The following is a 21,991-nucleotide window of genomic DNA, read 5'->3' on the forward strand; positions in this document are numbered from 1 at the left end:
AGAAACCTAACTTCTGCTCTGTTTGTGGTTATGGCTGGTTTCTGTGCACTGCTGTACCATATGTACACTGCTCCTTAAAAGGGAATTTTAAAACACCACTTCCTGAATTTTACCCACGCCCTCCAACATGTGGAATAACTCTCCCTTTCCACAAATTTCTCACTTGCATGCACTACAAAATGTTTCCGAGACACACTTCAAAAAACTCGAACATTCACTCCAGATTAGGCTTTTGTTTCCTGCAACTGCAGCCTGCAGCTTGACCTACCCCCAGTGTCTGTAAGCTCTTTTTTAAGCTCAGTTTTTGCATCTAAAGATACTGGGAGCGCTTTTCCTTTGGAAACACATAGGCTTGGCAGCCACTGCTCGCTAGAAATCACAACACTGTTTTCTTTCTGTAACACCTCTGCCACTCTTCACTATTCCCCAGCAGTAAAAATGGAGATTCCTAATGCCACAGCCCATTTTCAGGCTGGCCAGTCTATCCTGTGGTATCAAACTGCTCTTCTCTCTCCACTAAAAACCTCTAGTCATGCCTTTACAATATCTTGATGTTTTCAGCATCCCCTGCTGTGTTTGCTGTGTTTTCTCTGCTAAGAGCTAGGTGGGGAAAGGTGAACAGTTTAGGAATTTGAAGAATGAAAGGAGTATTGCTCTGGCTCAGGACAAAGAGCAATTGTATCATCCATCTCAGAGACCTGCACTGGGCTGCTGCAGGGGAACTGGATGTGCCATATCGAGTCTCTGAGCATTTTGAGTGGGGACTTCCACCTCCCTGTGTCGTAACCCAAATTCCTCATGTATTTTGGCACAGCAAACTGAAATCTCTCTCCTGCCTTGTGCAATCTATTTCCCTAATCAACTGGAACTTGCCTTACCACCAAACTTATCAAAACCTTCCATCAAATGAAGGTGTTACATATTCTCCCACCCCTTTTTTTCTTGGCTGGAAATGAAGGTTCCTGGGTAGTTTCTCTGGCCAGCCTGCTCAGCTGTACCATGCTGATCAGAGAAGAGAGTGCGATCTTCACTCCAGAGAAGCAAAGGACAAAGTACTCAAGATGCTCTCTACACTTTCCAAACCAAAACGAGAATGTGGCCACTGACCTCTGAATACCCTCCTGTTTCTAAAAAAAGCCTTTTTATATAAACTAAGAGGAGTGATCCAGTCCACCCTTCACTCCAAAGCCAAACATTTGCAACAATTTCTGTAGCCTCTATCACTACCGAAATCTTGGTACACAAATGCAATACTTCTACTATCTCACAGTTTGAAGACTCTCTCCAATAAAATACACTTTATTTCTTGCTAAGAGACTGTCCCTTGGCTCTTGCTTGCTGAGGAAGCAAGAATACACTCATCAAAACCAGGTCATTGGCACAGCATGCCACCATGCACTGAGGCAGGCCTGCAGTTCATCTTCTAAGCACTCCTTATTTTCAAAGAGCAGTCCATGATCATGAGTTCAATAACAATGGAAAATTACACCCAGCTATCCAGGGATTTTAGCTACAGTTATGAAAACAGATGCTTTTTAACACATTTGATCAAGTCCTTTCCCAAGGAGTCTAAATACAATGGTAGCAAGCAGCACTTAATTAGTTAAGATGTCCTGGAGAACTGCCACTGTTAAGCAATCTCAGCTGCAGCAGCCAAATATTTCTGCAGGGAATAACTGCTCCCACCCAAGCCTGCATCCAGAAGATTAAAAAAGTATTTCTTTAGAAAACTTCTCTACCCATTCCAAAAAAAAGTCCCAAAGTGCTTTGCACACAAACTGATGCACAAGCTCGGAGTAGGGGTCAGAGTAAGCTCAGCCATTCCTGCAAAGAGGTGTGGCAATTCTGTTAACACGCAGCAACAACACACAACAGCTTAGGATAATAAATTAATGTTGGAGCCTACTGAAACCGCAGGTGGCACTGAAGTAAACACACCATAATTTAGTGCATTGCAATTTGGCCTCGGTGCCAGGAACAACACCTACATTCTCCTGCAAAGGGTCTGTGCACGCTCGCAATTGCGAGCAGATGAGATCTGCTGTTTTTCATGAGAACTTCCAGAAAAAGAACCCACTAATACCACATTATTGCCTGGTTTCATTAACCACTGACACTTCCTAGAGCTTCTAGGAATTACTCAAGCCCTGACTCAGCATGAGCCTGGATGGAGGACTCAGCACGAGCCTGGAGGACTTGCCTGGATGATCACAGGAGACAGCAGCGTGTGCCCACCAGAGTCATTTGCTGGCCTGGCTTCTGGCATCCTCTCTAATGGCTGTGTCCCCACCCTGGCACCCAAGAGCACGTCTGCCCTGCAGGGCTGGAAGGCCCCCAGTGCATCAGAAGCAATAGCATGGCACACCCATGGGAGCTGAGGCACATGAGGGGCTCCCTGGCTGCCACTTGGGCAGAGGTGCCAGTGCTGGGAGAAGGACTGGGTGCAGCTCTGGTTGCAAACCCAGTACCAGTGCAAGTGCTGGGAGTTCAGGGCCCCCATAAAAAGCTCTACAACACTCCCTTGCCAGGAGTTTGGGCACAGCTGCAGTTTTGGCTGCAGAACAGAGAACTGCAAAAGCCTAGAAAATATATAGTATGGTCGTTTATTTGGAATAAAGTTATGCTCCAAGGCCAAGTGCAATTGTAAATATTATGTCTAAAAGTATGGAGTGAACAGTGAAGATGTTCATGACTGAGCTGTGCATTTGTACACCTGGTGAGGCTTGGCTTCAAACCAGCAGCAGGGAGGTAAGCTGAGCAGACCACTGGCGCGTGCAGCCAGCAGCTCATTTGGCAGGAGGGGAATTGCAAATTCACCCAAAGACAACACAACATGAGCAGGAAACGCAGGGGCCAAGCACAGCAGCAGTGCACACTAACACCTCCTTCAGGGTAAAAACAGGTACCAATTCTGCCTTGTGATGAAAATGGGTAAGATCTATGGAGGCAACTAAAGTTTGGCATTAAAAAGCCTCTAAAAGCCAAGTAAAACTGAGCTTCTGGTTGTGTTCCCAAAAGCATTCACTGTTGCCAAATGCCTTCCTCTTGCTCTTCAAGATTTTTTCTTCCCAAATGGATACGAGCTGTTTCTCACCAGCATTGTGTTGAGTTACCACTGCACTCACTAGAAAAGGAAAAATGATTGGGAGACACATTCTGAGCCAAATTCACCATTAAATATCTGATTTGAGAGTATTTTCCACAGCCACCTGGCAGTGACCACTGGGAACAAAAGCTCATGGCAATCTCAGCACAACATGACAGATAAAAAACAAACAGTGACTTTGGAAGTACAACTTCTGATAGATAGCCAGAGCAGAAGTAAAGTACCAGTCTGGAGTGAAACAGGCACCAGGAGACAGCTAGACTTGAAGGCAATTTCAGTCTTGCTCTTGGTTCATGAAGAGTCAGAAGTTGCAACACTCTCCAGCCCAAAAACAACTGAGTCTTGAGAATCACTGCTATCGGTATTTTTTTGTTAATGGTGATGCCTACAAAGGGACAGTGATGGAAGCAAAGGAGTTGATTACTGCCAAAAGATTTCCCTGCCAGAGCATCAAAACCTTTAATGAAAGTAAAAGAATCAGCACCAATCTGTAAGCTCAGAGTTGTAAGCCTGACATGAGCAGGAAGCTCAGGAAGTCAGAATGGAAGCTGCAAAAACACCTGGGAATGGAATTAGGTCCCATGGAAGCCATCTCTCAGAACCAGAGGAAGTACTGAAGAGAGAGAAGGCTGCTGCTACATTTACAGAATTCTTGGGAAAGGGAGGCCCATCACATGGTCATACACCAGAGATGCTTCCTACCAGCTGTGAAAGAACATGCTTAATGCTTCAAGAAAACCCCTTCTAGGACACTAAGCATAGTTTTGCTCAGACTTTACAATAAATAAGAATAAAACAGTTTAATAATTAAAAAACCAGAGCAGTCCTTCCTCATGAAAAAGGAGGGAGCAATGTTTGCTTTGATGCTGTACTGTATTTTCTGCCTGGGATGTTGCCATCAGCAATGCCGTTGAGGGAAGCTCCTTTTATCCTGTGCAAAATGGAAAATGTTTTCTGGAGCGTTCCAAGGGTATGAACAGAGAAATTTGCCCTCAAGTTCATGGTAAACTTGGGCAAATGCCATGGCTCTGTTGGCAGGAAATCCCCTAAAAGCAAGCCAAAACATACTGCAAAGTGCCTTTGTGTCTGCCCGACAAGCATCTGGGTAATAGCTTTGGCTCCATGAGAGCTGGTTCTGAACAGAAGGAGAAGTGGGACAATCTCATTGACTAAGAAATGTCCCAAACGGTGGCCTCACAGTCAGTCATGGCTGGAAAAAACTGTCTTCACAGGGCCAACATTATAATCAAAAAAGGGAAGAGAAATTTACTTGGTTCCACAACCTGGATGCGCTGGGGCTTAATCGTGTCCTTTGGCAGAGGGGTCACATCATTTCCTGCCACTGCAGGCACGAGCCTGTAGGAGCCAACCCTGCTGCTCAAGAATGCCAGATGAAGGATCCAGGCCATAGGCCCATGAACATTTTAAGAAGGAATAAAAGACGCCGCTGAATGACGTGATCCTCTCCTGCCTGTCCCAACCATACCTCCTGCTGCTTCCTCCACCTCTTCTTGTGCTGGCACAAAGTTTTGTGCAACTGTGGTTTGAACTGGTTTGAGGGAACCAGAGCAGGTTGAAACTCGTTTGGCAAACACAGCAGCAGCAGCAAGAGAAAGACTGTGACTTTCAGTGACAGTTTTATGTCAGTTTAAGTCATTGGAACTGCAGTCCCAGCCTGACCTCACTGCAGGAAAAAGTTACTGAATATTTGTAGAGTACAATGGCAAAAGAAAAAAGCTGAAGACATCTCCAGCTCCTGCTCACTTGCTCCCAAACTGGTAACAAACGGAGACACACGTTAACTGCAGCTGGTTTCTAGTTTTCAGAATAGTGCCCACTGTACACCCACTGCAACGAGATAAGATGAAATAACAAAAGTTTCAGAAAAATCCTTATCCCATTGTGCAATGAGAGTCAACGTGAGGCAGTAAATCTGCAGACACTGCTTTTATGCCTCTCTCCTAGGGAGGGAGCCTTCCAAGGGCAATTGCTCCCATTCTCCAGATGACACATTTTTAAGTCCAGTCCCCCCCAAGACATCAATGTTGGTAAAATGAATGTTGAACAATAGTCTAACAAAGACCAGAGTGGAACATCCAGCTGAGACCATGTCCAGAACATCTGGGAACAACAGATCTAGGTACTTGGTGACAAGCTGGGTTGGAGGTATGTAGGGCAGGGGGTGAAACAACACTAGGAGTCCTCTTGCCTTTTTTCCAGGCTGTTTAGCACAGCACAGGTGGAAGCAGCCACATAGGGCAAAAGTCAGTATCTCCATAGCCAGGCTATGCCAGACAGCTTGCCTTCTGCTTTGGATCCGAGAATTTTACTGAGCCAGACCAAAACAAACTTAAGGTGATTTGGCTGTCTGGATTAGGCTACAAGAAGTCCAAGTAAATCAGGAAATAACTCCCTCAGTGACCCTATTTATTATAAAGAGTTTCTGCATGGTTGTGACATCTGTTGTTTGCCCTATACTGTTGGTGAGGCTTTGTCATGGCAGGGTTATTGCTGCAACACAGCTGAGGAAGAACAGCCCAAGGGAAGTTTGATACACCTAGGAAAGAGAAGCAAGTAGAAGCCTGGGTGAAAGGCAAGGAGCAGCAAAAATCTTTCCTTGAAAAAGGATGTGGGATAAGACAACATGGGGTAAGGATGAAAACATGGGACTGGTGCATTGTTTGACAGAGTGTTTTGGAGACTGCAGCAAACTCTTGGACATGAATTCCTATTATAAAGCTGACCTCCTGGAATATGTACGTGGTACAGCAGTTGCTTTAGTTTCAGCAACTAAGCAGATCCTTGCCAGAATTTCCTGGCAGCATGCTTTTTGGGAAAAGAGCTGTCTAGCGATTCCAAGGGGAAGCGTGCAGAGATGAGCAGAATGTTCAAAATCAGCAAAAACATTGACTGTGCTGCTTGCAAACAGAACATTTTTTCCTGTACAACTCTTCTACTAGGACCTAAACAGTCAAGACCTTTTTTCTTTTCTTTCTTTCAGAAACAGAGGGGCTCAGTATCACTGCTAAAAAAGACAAAGAAACAAAACAGGCACAAACAATATATGAATGCTCACTCATTACCAGTGCTGGGCTGCTGTACAGTACCTACATGACCCAAGACCAGCTAAAGTCATCCAACTTCTAAATCCTCCCACTTTCTGCAAGCAGTGAGCAGCTGCCTGTTTCCATGCTCCATGATTCCTGAAGCATAGTGTACTATTTTTCCAACCACACAATGAAATATACTTTCTACAGCTGTGCTTGCTGTGTTTAGAGCCTCTGGAATAATTTAATAATTCCAAAGGCCAGGAGAGGCACAAGGATGGATGTCAGCAGACCTGGACTTAGTGTTCAGTCCACTTTATACTCTCAAACCTGGCAAAATCCAGAACCTCTGAGCCTAACTTCTTAGCCTGCAAAACACAGGAACTGCATTCCTCGATTACCTTCTCACCTGTATTTCGAAAAGTGGTATTTTGGAATGTCTAAGCAGTAAGACACCTGTCAGGCCTGGAAAAAGGCCAACATTGGAAAACTCCAGCAAATCACAATCACATCATAGAGACCTCAATAAAAACTGCTAGGAAGCAAAATCCAGTGGCTGCTGCCATTCTTCCCCTTGGGGACCATGAGTTCTCTGAGGAGTCCAGCTAAATTGTTCAATGAAAATGCTGACCCAGCTTATCCACCACTCAAACATCTTTTCCTATGTGAGGAAATGCAACAGTAAAGTATATTTTTACATTTTATTTTTTATTATTGTGTTTGAAGAAAATCAAAAGACATAAAGCAGCCTTGGCCTCACCAGGCTACCAGCTACCAAGCTTAAGAACTAATTAGACCTTTACATAGTTATTAGACCTATATCTATAAATCCGAATATAGTTTTATTATTTGGCAACACAGCACTGTTTTTACTTTTTTTTTTTTAAAGAGGTGGGTGGGGAATCTGAACTGGGCTGTTATCTAATTTTAAACATAGGCTGTCCACCTGCTTGGCATATCATATTCTCCATTCCTCCACTCCACCCCTTAACAAAATAATACCTTGATTTTACATCCTATTCCACTACCCTCAACGACTGGTTTAAAATTACCACAATCTTACTTGCTGCCTAGAATTGCTGAGATCAGCCATTTTCAAAGACAAACTTCCCTCAAATTCTGTAACAGGGAAAAAGGTCCTTTTTACAGGAAAAATTCCAAGTGGCCACAAAACAGGATCATGTTTCAGAACACATGTCCACCAAAGACCAACTAGTTTTCCTTTCCATTTCAAATGCCACCCTCCTCTGCTTCTTCTTCCCACAAAGCTGTGGTGGTAGATAAATCCAGGATTTAATTCAACAGGACTAGCAAGAAGGTCTATTTTCAGGCACACAAAAGTCTGAAACACACACATTGGTGGTCTGAGAAGGTCAAGAGAAGCACCAAAGCTTCTCAAAAGCTACTTCAGTACATGCATATGCTGGTTAAAATCAAAACAGAACAACCATGAAGCCATACTTAAAAGGTGCTGCTATGTTAACTGCTCATTAACCAGAAGTTATTATTAACTTTTAAAAAGCTGATCTATTCCCAAGCATGTAAAGCAGTTGCTCTCAACTGCTCATATTAAGACTACTTACATTTACTATCACCACTTTTCACCTTGAAGGCCTTCAGAGTGCCTCAGCTATCTACCTATCAAAGATGCTCCACTACTGCTAAGCAGCAGCTAAGCTCTCAAACCCTAGAATATGGGTTTAAAGGACATGCTCCCTCTATGACTCCTTCCCATCCAAAGGAAACTTTTTTCCTACCATTTGGCAAAACAAGCTTTGAAAACATTAACTGATTTTATATCAGTGTTGGATGTTTGCCTGAATTTGCAAGAAGCCTAGACAACAGGTGTCATGTTTTAATTACTCCCCTCATTTTGGTGTGGTACACAATGCTCCCTGTGAGACAGAAGAAATGTGAACACACAGAAACCTATCTCCCCCAAGGAACCATCCAGCAGTGTGTGTGACCAACATGTTTATTCCATGATCTCACTGTGACCTGTGAGTCTGCTCTAAAAAGAAGCCTTTAAGATTCTGCCTCCTTCTAACAAAATCTGGTTTTGTCTTCCAAGAACTTTTATGATGCAGCCAGGCACTGCCAAGTGTAAAAGTCTGTGCCATACTGAGAGCACAAAGACAGCTAAACCATCCCATTAAAATGGCAGGGGGTTACTGCTTGGACCAGAGTGTTTGTATGCAATCCAACCAAGCCTCTCTTTCAAGCTGTCCATGGGAGAAACATGGTGACCGTGCCACCAGCTCCACTGTGCAGCTGCACTCCACACTGCTGCTCAATTTAGATCCTGCTTGCTAAGGAGCCTGTGAGCCTTTGCACACATGCAGCTTCTTCTAGATTCCCACCCACACAAATGCAAAACCAGGTTTGACCTTCCCCACTCTGCCCGGTCCGTGCATCCCCCTCTAGCCTGAAAAAATTCCTGCCATCTGTCCTGCCTGTGCTGCTGACTGCTACAGTCTGATCCAGGCACTCCAAGGCTCCAATATAGTCATGCCTGTTTCTCAGCCTGCTACAGTCCCTGGAGCTGCCTATGGCTCCCTAACCTGAATTGTTCACTGAACTGTTTGGACATTCTGGAAAATAAGTCTGCTGTAAAAGGTCTGCAATGCATTAAAATCCTGCCATAAGTATTGACACAGCAGCCACTGGAGTCTGAGCACAGGGTGTCTTGAAGATGCTTACTACAGAGTCCTGCTCAGTTTATAACCACATCCCCCATACTTCACAGGCTAATTTGAGAAGTAAAAGCATGTTTCTAGACTAAAGGATGAAGTGTCAGCTATTCCTGTCCTTGGATTCAGGTTAACTGACATCCTTTGTATGTATAACACATTTCCACACACAAGCTACTTTGGGAAAGTGAAACTGTGGGCACAACAGAGGGACTAAGTATAAATCATAGTTGCATAAAAACTAGAAGATACCATTGGGTGTGGTAAGAAAGTATCTCCAGTCTCTAATGTAGGAGTACAATGTTCAGAGCACCACATTTCCAAATCCCAGGAGCAGAGATGCCCTCCCAGCCTAGGCTCAGGGCAGTACAACAGCACAACATCAATGTTCAACCTTTTGTGTCCCTCCTAGAGAAAGAAGACACCATCAGACTGAACAAGCTTAAGTTTTCCTTTAAAACTCAGCATTTATCACTTTCTTATGCTTTCAACTTCCCATTTTTCCATATATCTTAATCAAGTTTTGCTGACCACCTGCTCTGACCTCCCTGCTGCCATCTACGGGGACTCAGCAGGTACAGTCACTCAGCCACTTGCTGGAAACTTCGCTATTTTTAAATCTCACATTTTGGGAAAAAGGAAGTAAGAAGGGTTGCAATGGGCAATGTGTGATCCTCACAGTAGAACATTCAGCCACTGCAAACCCACAGGGTTTACCCAAGACTCTCTGCACAAGGACTCTGAACGGTCCTGAAGGGAATAAGCACACTGGCCCTCCTCCTTGAAAGGACATCTTTAAAAAGATATACCAGATTTAAACTTGTTGTGCTTGCCAACAAAACCAACAGATAAAACCACAAAACCAATAGATAAGACACTGAATTAATTCCCTGTTTGAGTGTGTCAAGCTCTAGTGTTGTGTGTACAGCATTTCTCCCTCAAGCTGGTTTCCTTGCTCCTGTATAATGTCATCTTGAGTACCCAAATCAGTGAGAAGAGCAAATAGGAGTGGCAAGATGACCCATTACTCCTGAGAAAGCACCCACTGTGACAACCTTATTTTTTTGTCATTATCACATCAGCTCTGGATTGTGCTGCAGTGAAATGCAAAGGCAATGCACAACAAGGGCTGAATACAAAACCCCAGGGGACACAAGCCAGACCTGTAGTACGGTACAAGAGCCATGCAGGTTAGGAAGGGAAGCCATACAAAATGGAAGGACTTACACCAGAGTTCATAGTAGTAGTTGCAACACTGGGATTGTCCACAACAGTGGCCCGTTTCACATATGTAACTTTGATTGTTGACACCCATGCAGGTTTCCTTGTCCTAAAATTAAACAGACACACTTTTAAGATGCTTTGTCAGTATCTTTTGTAAATGTTTTACTTGATGATCTGCAAGCATTTGAAAAGTACAAGTTATGGTCTTTGGAGACTCTAAAATACATAAGGAGGTTAAAAGACATCTAAGGACCACCAAAAAACAAAGGACCATTCAGAAGAAAATCCCCATATCTCCAAACCCATGAGTTACACTGTTTTAGCATCTAGTCAGCACTGCTGTCTCATTATCCCTCTCCTTTTCCACTAAAAGTTACCACAGTTTGGGAGCCAGGCATTCTCTTAGAAGAAGAGATGACATTTATTCCACATTGTACACAATATCACTGTATTACTGGGGCTGAATGCCAAGTGGAGGAAAAGCATTCATAAAGGGAACATCATAATTTGAGAAAAGACTGCTTGGATTCATTTAGATCTAAGTGATAATTACAATATGTTCCTGCAAGATTCCTATCTAAAATGATTTCTTCATAATTAGCCATGTGCTTTATGGAAGATCAGCATTCCTGTAAAACTTCTTCCTGGAATAGAAACTAGTCCAGAAGCAGAGCCAAATCAGCTGTAGCAAATCACCCAGCAGGTCCTCAAGACACCTAACATGGAAAAGGTCTATGCTGTGAGGTCTCAGTTCCCCACATGGTGCACCACTTCTCAGAAGTCTGTGTTTTCCTGCTAGTCTGAAAATATGCCTGGAAAAAAGTATAAAACACAAGAAAACAAAAGCATTTTACAGGCAGTGGTTTGTACATCCTCTATTAGGTTTTGGAGCAACCTGTGAGTTCAAAGAACATAACGGAATTTAAGAAACAAAAAAATTTGTTTCTTAAATTAATTAAATAATTTCTTAAATCAATTAAAACCACTGTAACAAAGTTTTTATTTTCACTTTCTTTCACTTGAAGTCTATTTCAAGAAAACGAAAATGTGGGTAGGCTTATATTGAAAGCTGTGCTGAAAAAAATTAATTTTGGAAATATCAACTTGCAAATAAGAAAACACCAACCCACTAAAGCCCAACAAAACCCCACCAGTAGGTGACAGGGATGCAAATTTGTGGACCCCAGCATTGGCTGAACTGCACTATTCTTCTCATTTATGTGAGTCCACCACAGCCACACTACTCACAAACTTCTATGGAGCCACCACACACGCAAAATACCAAGTGCATTTTAATGTTGAACCACCTCATTGAACAAGTGATGTGAGGCAGCAGCTTCAGTGCAGAAGAGTCCTGCACTATGTTTTCAGTATTTTTGGGGATGTGGAGGAGAACCAGCGCTTCCCCACCACACAGCACTCTGGCTGGAGCCACATCTCACCAACACAGGTCTCTCACCCAAGCACCCAAATTACAGAAGCAACATAACTTTTAAGAGCAGAACAACCTCCTGCCATCTTTTCTCCTAAGAAGTCACACCAACTTTTGATCATGTGAGGCCACAATTCAGCTAACACAACTCAGCATATGATGTACTGCTTCCCTTTCTTCCATGGATAGCATTATTTCCACAAAAAGCTCCAAAAACCACCTTTAAAACTCACCCAAAGAGGCAACAAGTTACCTCTATTTTTCAGGAAGAGGCAAACATTTTGCTGGACAGACCAGTCCAGAACTACTACAGGCAGCTAAAGAAACATTTGTTTCTTGAGATGTTGGCATGCCTTGAGATGTTGGCATGTGAAGAGTAGAAAAAACACCATTTTCCTATACAGTAAAGAGGTGTTTCCATCTCTAACTGATGGCAACTATTAGGAGACTTTGCTGAGCCAGCACAGAATTTTCTGCTTCAAGCCTGCTACTTATTCCAAAAATAGTAATTTTAGCCAGCAAAAGAACTAGAACTAGGACACATCTATTATCTGCTCTTATTAGTTTATTTACATTTTTCCTCATTTTTGTTTGCTTTGCAGAGCTAATGTAAGTGATGAACAGCATAGATTTTGGCTCTCACATGAAGACAATTGAGAAATTAAGATGCCATTGCAAAACTGCAATCCTGTTGAAAATGCTCAAGTCAGAGAATGACTAGCTGAGGTTTGTGGTTGTGACACATGAAGATCAGTGTGACCTGTTGAACCAGCAAATGAATCACATGGAGCTGGTGAAAAACCAGTCTCACAGTGCCATTTTATGATCTTCTCTGCATCACCACACTTGATCCATCCTTGACCACTTCTGGCTTACTCCCCAAAAATTTCATCCACTCAGTTTTGCCTGCTTCAAAGAGTACCAATGAGGAACAAATCAGTGTCTTTGGGGAGCAGCAACTCATAACATCTTCAACTATATTTTTCCCACTTAAAAACTCGCAGCACTACTGATTTCAGAGACTTTCATCACACCCATCCTTTTATGTGAACTTACTGACTCCCTCTTGCCAACTTCATTATATTTGAAATGACTTTTCCACACATGCTTATGTGCAGGGCTGCTCCTTGTTAACCCAGCTGGCCAATACGTGTCAGGACATTCTCAACAGAGGATCCTGAGCAGCTAGGATGGTGTTCTGCAGGTTCTTCCTGGAGATCAAATCTCAGGCAACATCCTCCTTCCTATCTAGAGCAGAGTTTACATCTTACTGTCCATTCTTTATACACTGATCAAGACAAATGCTCTTCGCTGCTAATGTACATGTGCTTGTACCTTCAAATAGTCCCACAGCTGGGGTTCTGTGTGTCACCAGTCACACTCCTCAAAGTCCAAGCAGCTCATTTTGGAGCCCTTCTGCTCAGCTCAGCCACCAAGAGGCTTTTGGGAACATGGAGCTGTCAGACTCGGGGGCCACATGTCACACTCAGAACTGTCACCCATGTTTCCAAACAGTTTCACAGAATTAAGGAATAATTTGGTTTGGAAAGGATCCCAGCAGGTCACATGGTCCTACTTCTGCATGGCATGGCTACCTCTTAACACTGGGTTACACAGCCTGGCACAGGGAAAGAGATAAAAGGTAAAGGCCACAGATCTTCACAATTGGAAGTCTACTAGGGAAAGATTCTGGCACAGGGAGAGCATTGTTTTGGGATATGTTATAGGTGACTCCTTTGGAACAAGTGTTTCAGTCTCCTTTCCTCTTTTAAGTCAAGACTCATTTCTGTGAAAAGCTGAGCCACTGTACAGTTTGCTCCTTTTTTGCAAGTCAAGGAACAGGTTATGTAGAGCCACCCTGGCCATGACAGAGACCATGACACTCTTTGTTAGGAAATTTCTACTTACTTCCAACCTCTTGGATCTGACTTCACTTTCTATTTAAATCTCAGGCTGTACTTTTCTTACCAGCAGCATTTTATTATTTCTACTTCCTTCTCCCATGCATTCTTTGTGTGATAGGCTGCCAAACTAACTACTTAAGATATATCAGCAATACAGTTATCTAAAGTCTAAATGTCTCCTGGAAACAATATCCCAAGCGCTTGTTCTATGAGGTGTACTATTCCCTTTTTCACACTAAGAGCCATACACAAGGCACAGGGCTGAAAGAGTAATTTTATAGATAAGGAAAAATAGATGGTGGAAAAAACTCTCATAGAAGCAAAGCTGGAGCAGTCATATTTTATTGACTTGCCTTTGTTTTTAACTTCCACTGCAAACAGCACTTGTAATGGTAATTTTTAGTCATTCTTACTAGAGTGGAGTTTCTATTAAACTATTACAAAAGGGTTTTGGAATATTTTTAAGGTAGCCTTAGGAAAACAAGGAAGGGGGAGGGCTTCTTTCCAAAAGCACTTTCTTCCCCAATAGCCAGTGGCTATTACATTCCAGAGTGGGCTTCCCTGCTGAAGGAGAGTCTCAGTTTTCCTGTTGTCCAGGCAAGCAAGCACATCCCTCCCCACCATCCTTTGTTCAGCTAACTGTAGATGCCTCCAGGCAGGATTACTAAGCAGGATCTACACGGGTCTGCTCTCAAAGAGCATTCAGCCCCATTAGAGCAGAATAGTCTTGTTTCACAACTAAGAAGCCAGAACATGCTGTTCATTATCTCCCACCTGCAAATCCTAGGAGATTCCCAGTTAGTTTCAGGGGATTCACTTTGTCCAGCAAATCAGCACGTACCCTAGGCTGCATGTTGTATCACTGCCTCCTGGTACCATCCTAGGAGTTGGTCTGAGAAACTGGAATCGCTCAGTCCCTGACACACAAAAAGCCAGAGTGTTTGGGAGAACACTGCAGATGTGGAGCCTGTGCTCCCTCCCAGACCAGTCCAACAGAAAAAATCTGTGATATGTGGTACAGGCTCTTGTCATGAAACTGGCTGAGCTGGGAAGATCTTACCTGGTGCATTTTGAGAGTCTCTTCATATAAGATGGAGTATTTTGGATTCGTTTTCACATGTCATAAACTTTATGAAGTAACAGTGAATAAGATTCTTAACTTATTTTCTTGTTGATATTTGGCATTTGTGATAAACCTACAACCATACCGGCAACTCTGCAACTCTGCCAGTAGTCCACTTTTGCTGTCAAGTGCTTTTACAAATAATCCTTAAAATATCCAGCAGCGGCAGATATAAGAGAACTCAAGGCAGTGCTGTATGTTGTCACATCTGAAGCCACAGCAAACAGTAATGTCAGTGCCAAGGAAAAAAGCCAATTATTCTCTTCACCTTCCACTCAAGTATTAGACCTTTACTGGAGGTCTGTGTGACAAATTAAAGGTCAAAATCTGGGGTACAATCAAGACAACAGCCATTCATGAAGGTCTGAAGGTTGACTGTGCTGCAAGGAAAGATGGAACAGACCTCCTTACCCTACTTTTGTAAAGGTTCTCAGCAGTAAATTGTTGGGTTTAATAGCTGTAAATCTGTTAGGATTTACTATGTCTGAAGCCAATATTGGAAATGAAGGAAAATAACTGATTGACAGCAGAGTTCCATCACAATAAAAGGATCAAGGCACTTCTCTCTTTTCTACTCTCAAAAGTCAGCAGTTAACCTGGGCACATACTGTTGCTAAGTCAGAAGGGAGAAAGATGAAGATGAGCAAATTCCAGGCTAGCATGGCTCTTTTCCAAGCTGAAAATTAATATGTGCAACTGCAGCAACAAACATCACAGCCCACACTCAGAAGTGCATAGTTGGCAGCCAACAACCTACAGAAGTTGACTCCTCAGTTGACATTAATCAGGTAACCAAAACCAGCAGCAGTCAGTATCACAAAATCTAATAATCATTTTAGCTTTTTGCTCTGTCTCCTCTTTCCACAGAAATCCAGACTCCATTACCCTAAATATGAGCACCTTTATATGGCCTCAATGTGTCATTCAAACTGGCAGACTATCCATTCATCCTAACCTTGGTAATACCCTGGGAAACGCTTGGAAATCTTGACTTGCATTTACTTACAGCAGTTTATAGGCCATTCCTGTCTCCTACTATACCCAGTTTTTTATACCTACTCTAATTCCCTAATTTCTCCAAATTTCACTACAGCATTTGCCAAGGCACTACACAGCAAATTACTATTTTAACAGGAAGAGAATGAGAGTAACAACAGGATGAGAGGAGTGAATAAAGGCCTGAATAAGAGGCATACTGACAGAGGGACTCAGAGAAAAGCCCAGCAACAGGATGAAGGGAGACTGCCAAAATGGCATCTGCAGAAGGGCAAGATAAAACTGGTTTTAACAGGACTTGGGCTCAATGTGTGACCACTCTAGACCTTCTGGTTTCACAGCTCTCATAGGGACTTTGGTAATAAGCATATATTTAATAACAAATCAAAATCCTGACCTAGTTATTTCACTAATCTCATTAATTGCAGGCAGCAGTCCCTTGCTCTCAGTACCCAGCCACACCCAAAACAAGCAGGATGGATTTAAGCAGGTGACACTATCCTCAGAAAAATGCATTGAAGTTTGTATTTTGAGTAACTCACAATCAGTATTTGAACCATATATATTCTTTAAGCATTCTGAGTAACCGAATGGAAGTGGTTGTCAGTATATTAAATATGTCAGAAACAACTATTTGATATCCACTATTTACCAGTTCCCACTTGGCTGTTACTCAATCTCACATATCAGACTATCACTAGTGTTGGTTAGCAAAGTGCACCAGCAACAGCTCATGAGAATGCAAACACAGAACTACCAAAGAAAATGATCTCTGTCTGATAAGGCACTCAAGGGGTAGTAAGTTAAAACTGCTACTGAAAATACTAGCCTGGAATGCCCAATCTTGCCACAGGGTTTACAATTCCTGGTTTACCAGCAGCCCCCCAGGTCCTAATCAAAGTTAATCTTAAACTCAGTAGATCCTTTCGGAGAAGGACAGCAGGTGGGATCACAGCAAGGACAGGCAGAACTGCTGGGGAACCCTGGGTCACCAGGGCAGCTCAGGACCCACAGACACCGGTGTGGCTGAGCCCTCACCAAAGCCTCCAGACATCTCCTGCCTTCACAAACATTACACCTGTGAGTCCTTTGGAACATAAAAGTAAAAATCCACCATCTGAGCAAGTGACATGCCCTTTGGTGGGTTCAATTTAACAAAAACACCCAAGGCTGCCACAGATGAAAGTGGCTCTGACTGCTGGGAGTTACTGGAACCTCAAGTGCCAGGCTCTGCCAGCACACCAGGGGATAGATTCCTGTAAGCCTGCCTTATGACAGACAGCTGAGGCCAGGAAATAAATCAAGTCTGGACGCTTCTTCTTAAGTCACCCACCACAAATTTTGTTTTGCAGAATGTGGGGGGGAAAAGTGTAGTAAGTGCAAATATGCAAACACTTTAGAAGTATAATAAGTGGGGGAGGAATGATGCCTCTGAGCTGTCTCAGGCACAATAAAGATCTCCAAAATGGGAATTCTAATCCACAACATTTATTGCTTCACTAATGCCAGCATCAGGAGAATTATATTTAGATCACCATGATTAATCAGCCACAGCAGACCCATCCTCACCCCCAGCAGATGCAGAACCTCCAAGGTTTTATTAACCTTTATCTGAGGAACAAATTGGTTTGTTGCATCCATTTATCCTGAAGAAATACTCCAACTATCTTTAAAGGGACACTATCCTTTCACAGATCACGGACACTTTGATATATTTCAATAAGAGCTGGTTTCTTTCATTTTTGTTTACTGAAGGTTTCAATTTCAGATTCTGACAACTATACATTAGTGTTTTAAGCACCATATGTTTACTTCCTCACTCCTTGCTTGAAGCTTCCCAGCTGCAGTCCTCCGCCCTGTCACATTAAAGATATACACTTCTAGACTTCTAGGAAATTACAGCTTTGAGGAGGTCATCTTGCACTTTGTTGGTCTAAACCACCAAACAGAAGACCATGCTGAAAACCTCAAGCAGTTAAAATTAAAACCGAAAGCATTTGGAATCCAACTTCTTCTTTTACTCTTTTTTCCTTTTTCATTTCTGCAGTAAACTAGGTGAATGTATTTGAGCTACCGTCTCCAACCTTAGGAGGAAATGCTCACTCAAAACTAAAAGCAGAGATCCCCTACAATCATGTTTCCTTGGATGGGAGCTTTACACACCCACACTGCACTGATGTCACATAGTGCTGACCTAGCTTTTTAGGCATTTAAATATCATCCTCACTGCAACAATAAAAAAACTCCCAAAATCAATGAGACACCTTACTTTTACCAGGTGTTTGACAGTCCATCTGCAATGCTACAATGCTGCTGGCTCCCAAAGAAGAAATGAAGGCAGATCCAGGGAAAGCAGCTGTTCAGCGCAGTCCAGGGGTGCAGAGGAAAAGGTGCTGGTCCTGGGGAGCCAAAGGTCTCACTCTGATCCTTCCACCCTCACACACAGCTCATGGTAGGGCACCCCACTCAGCACCTCTTCCCTGAGACTGCTGCCCAGGATCAGCATCCCTTGTGTTGAGTGAGAACAACAAAGGGCATCCCAGACAGCCAAATGTTTACAATCTGAATGTACCAAGTAAAAACCAAGACACAATGGAGGTGCTGAGATGTTCCTGAATTCCTCCCCTACTTTCAATTAAACAGTACTGTTCAGTAATAACCCTTGGAAAAAGAAATTTCTGAATAATATTTCCATGTAGGACACACTCACAAACAATTTTTTTTAAAGACTAAAAATGATTAGAACTAAGAAAAGTTCAAGCAGCTCTTTCCCACTATATCCTTTATCAGTGGATAAAAATAGTCAACTTTGCTCTTGTGTTCTTGAGGCAACACCTTTTCTTCCTGCTTCCTGTAAATGCCTCTATTGATGCTGAAAAGTTACCCAGCAGAGAAAAAAGTACCATCCATCCACTGAGACAACCAGATGTTCACTGTTACAGCAAATGAAGCCAAATTACACCTAACTTCTACTTTTACACCTTATGCAGCACCCCAGCTGCACTGAACGCATCTCTAAAACAAAATGGATTATTTAAAAACAGGAACTTTACAGAAAAACACATCTGTGAGTCTCAAGCAATCTCAGCATTGAAGCAGCTACATCTCACTGCAATTTGAGAGTTACCTAAAGCCATTCAGCCTTTGTGCCTGAATTTCCCCCTCTGGTTCAGTTCCTAGTTTTTAAGGCAAGTCTCTTTGCCCTGAGTGCTAACAAGTGAACTATTATTTATAGCTATTGCACCAATCACAGAAGGTCATTGTGCTAGAGGTAGTTTCTTATGTAAAACTCTTTTCGGATTGGGGGGGGGGGGTGTGGGGGTGGGGAGAGAGCTGCATTTCACCAAAACTGAACTGATAAGGAAAAAGAGACAGCACTGTTTACTCAGCAGCGCGTCGAAGCCTTTTAGCGCTGATAAACAACTGAAAGTAGGTAGTTTAAAGCATGTTATGGTCCAATCTTGACTTCTTAATTTTAAATCAGAAACTGCAAGCAGCACTCTGATATAATTCAGTATTTATTTATTGTGGATTACGGATCACAGCAGTGCTGGAAAGAGTTTACAGTTAGATTCTCCTAGAGACGTGCCTCCCAAACCAAAAAAAGGGTTTGCTCTCCCCAGCCTAGGAACACATAGTTGGCACCTCCTCCAGCAGAGAGCAGCTGGGCAGTTGCTACCATTTCTCATTCCACTCGATGTTACCAGCTATTAAATTATCCCAAGTTTCTTGTTCAAGCTCAAACTCTCGCAAAACAATTTTAAAATCACCAAGCTGTGGGTCACAGCATGTTGCCATTTTCCATTTGGTGCCTTTTGTTAGAGATGGGACACACACATATGTATATACCTCTCCCTGGGTATTTTCTGGGATTTTTTCCCTGGTTTGTTTTTTTTTTTTTTAATCCACAGTTTTACATACAAAATAATGCCTGTACAAGAAAAAAGTTCAAAGTTTGGCATGTTTTTAAGAAATGCAAACGCAATTTCATTTAAAGGACTGTGGAAAGCACCCTAAAACCGAACGGCACAAAGAGCCTCCCTGCTCAAAGCCTCCAGCAACAACAAGGAAGTTCCTATCCCCGGCTCACAGTTTTGCTCCTTCCTCGCTAATAAAAAGCGTCTCTCACACAACTGTGCTCTCCGATCACACACCACGGGTGGGGAAGTGCTGATTGTACAGTTCCGTTTTGGGAAAGTCAGAAATCATATCCTTAGAGGTGGGGGAAATAAACATAAAAGTAATCGGTCACATCCTCCACCTGAGCAAGCAGCTCCCACCGCACTTCAGCCGGTTGGTTACCTGTCTGAGACCCAGGAGGAAAGGCATTCTGCAGGCTCATCCTCCACGCCAGCACATGGGAAGGCAGGAATTTAAAGCCCCACAGCAACCATTTCTTCATCTGCTGTGGGCAGCCCGCTCCTCCGATCCTATTTAAACCAGGGCTTCCTCAGCTGGGAATGCTAAGTAAACAGGGTCCTGGGACACTGCACGCACTCGCTGGCTCCCCCTCCTCCTCCTCCCACTCCCTGTGACATATCTCAGACGCAGCCCAGCCGGGGTGTTTGCAAGGGGGAAATGACATCAGGTCGGGCAGCTCTGAAAAAAAGCCCCAAAAAACAAAACAAAAAAACCCTACCCCAAGCAAAAAAAACTAAAACAACCCCTCAGCACAAAAGCACACACACACAAAACCCCCAACACAAACAACAAAAAACACCACGCCCCCACAAAAGGAAAAGAAAAACCACACCAAAAGGCAGCCCTGATCCTTAAGAGTGCTGAGCTGCTGGGTGACACCCGGCAGGTCGCTGCAAACGGGACCAGTCAGGGAGCCCTGGTGGAGCAGAAGTGCTCTCCTCCCTGCTAAGGGGTGCTGCAAGGGAGGGCGATCTATTAAAAATGTTGTCATGAGCCACCAGTGTGGTGATGATTAAATCTCGCTAAGCAAAAATAGACAGTTCATCTATTTCTGAGGAGAAAGCCAAGTTTGATGGTGCCTGCTGGACAGCACTGGAGTCCTAGATGCCACCACCATTGTTTCCCCGAGTACCTCCAGACCCTGAGGACCTGGGTAGTCTTCACAGATTCAAAGCACTTCCCAGCCACCTTCTGCCTACCACAGTTCCACTGTTTCTGACTCATAGCACCGTTCAACTCTCAGCCCCTGATAACAGCTGTCCCTCTAAAGAAACAGCAACAACTTCCCTGATTTCAGAAGGATCAGGATTGGACCCTTCCAGCATCAGACAGGTGATGGGAAGAGTTTCAAATCCACCTCTCCCCAAGGAAAATCTGACTAGCCCTGTCAAAAGGTTTCTCATTCTACTTGAGCTCATTTCACATTTTCATGCCAAGGGGCAATTAAGCCTTATAAACAAATTTATCATCCGGTGCCCAGGATGGCATGTCTTGTTTGTCCTCCCCCAAGCAAGGAGTACAGCAAGTTCCACAGTGGTGCAGAAGATGACACTGCAGAAGGTAATCTAAATTTAACTTCCTTTTCTACCTCCACTTTGAAAGTTCAGCAACCTCTTTTTTTGTGCTTCTCTTTAATCAGCAGCTGTCCTCGTCTGTCGGGGAGGGGGAAGTCTGGGACACCACTGCCACTCCCATGTGCCCCAGCAGCAGCTCCATGGATATTTGACAGAGGACAAACTCCCCTGGCTTTTGACCTCGTTGGCTTTGGAGCCCAACAAATTAAAATAAATGACAAGGGAAGGAATATCGGTTTTTTGCATAGTGAGTTCACTGAATGCCTTTTTTAGTAGCAGTTTTATTAGTAATTTCAGTACTTCAGGAGAGAGAGAGAAATCACATACAATTCTTGCAAATGCTAATTAGAAACGAGAAAAAAAGAAAAGAGGAAACTAAAAAAAATAAGCAGAACAGACACCCCTTGCCACCCAACAGCTAGACAGCTTTCAGCAGTGTCAGAAAAAGACACCCATTTTGCACATGCCAGAACCACTCAGTGACCACCACTGCTGCCTCCTCTCAGTCCAGCCCAGAGTGGTTTCCCAAATGAGAACCGCACTCTGTGTGTCCTCTCCACAACTGGGCTGGGAGACTACACACAAGCATTACTTATTTTTACACCAACTTCAAGGTACCATCTAGAAATGCTGTTTAAGGGTAAGCACATCCCTGATTTCCCTAAGAGAAAACAAGCAAGGAAGCAATTTCCTGGAGGATGCAAAACATCAGTGTTAAATAGCATCAGCCAGGCAATGGGATTTTCCAGCTTTTGTGCGCTTGGATCAAACTAACTCTCAACCTTTGCTTTTCCAATTCTATGGACAAACAGCAGTGATATAAAAGGGCAGCTTTCTGTTTTAGTAATCTGTTCTGTGGCCTCACACTGGCCTTTGAAACATCCGATTTTGGCTGTTGCTATCCAGAGCTGTGGACCAGGCAGATCCCAGGGCTGAGCTAATGCAGCAGTTTCTAAATCCCTACTGGCAGAAGA

General features: G+C 43.4%; 1 protein-coding gene across 3 annotated transcripts in view; it reads right to left on the bottom strand.

Moving 5' to 3' along the window:
• The window catches only part of WBP1L (WW domain binding protein 1 like), a 59,087-nt gene that overhangs the window by 4,547 nt on the left and 32,549 nt on the right, over nt 1–21,991 (bottom strand). For 2 of the 3 annotated variants that reach the window (XM_064717115.1, XM_064717118.1), the window contains exon 2: nt 10,071–10,173. In XM_064717115.1, the coding sequence (XP_064573185.1) occupies nt 10,071–10,173 (103 nt within the window). Of the gene's footprint in view, nt 1–10,070; nt 10,174–19,824; nt 20,022–21,991 lie in introns of those variants that run through there. The other variant, XM_064717117.1, reaches the window with a different exon arrangement.

The sequence above is a fragment of the Zonotrichia leucophrys genome, chromosome 6 (assembly GCF_028769735.1).
Source record: "Zonotrichia leucophrys gambelii isolate GWCS_2022_RI chromosome 6, RI_Zleu_2.0, whole genome shotgun sequence".
In the NCBI taxonomy this organism is placed as follows: domain Eukaryota; kingdom Metazoa; phylum Chordata; class Aves; order Passeriformes; family Passerellidae; genus Zonotrichia; species Zonotrichia leucophrys.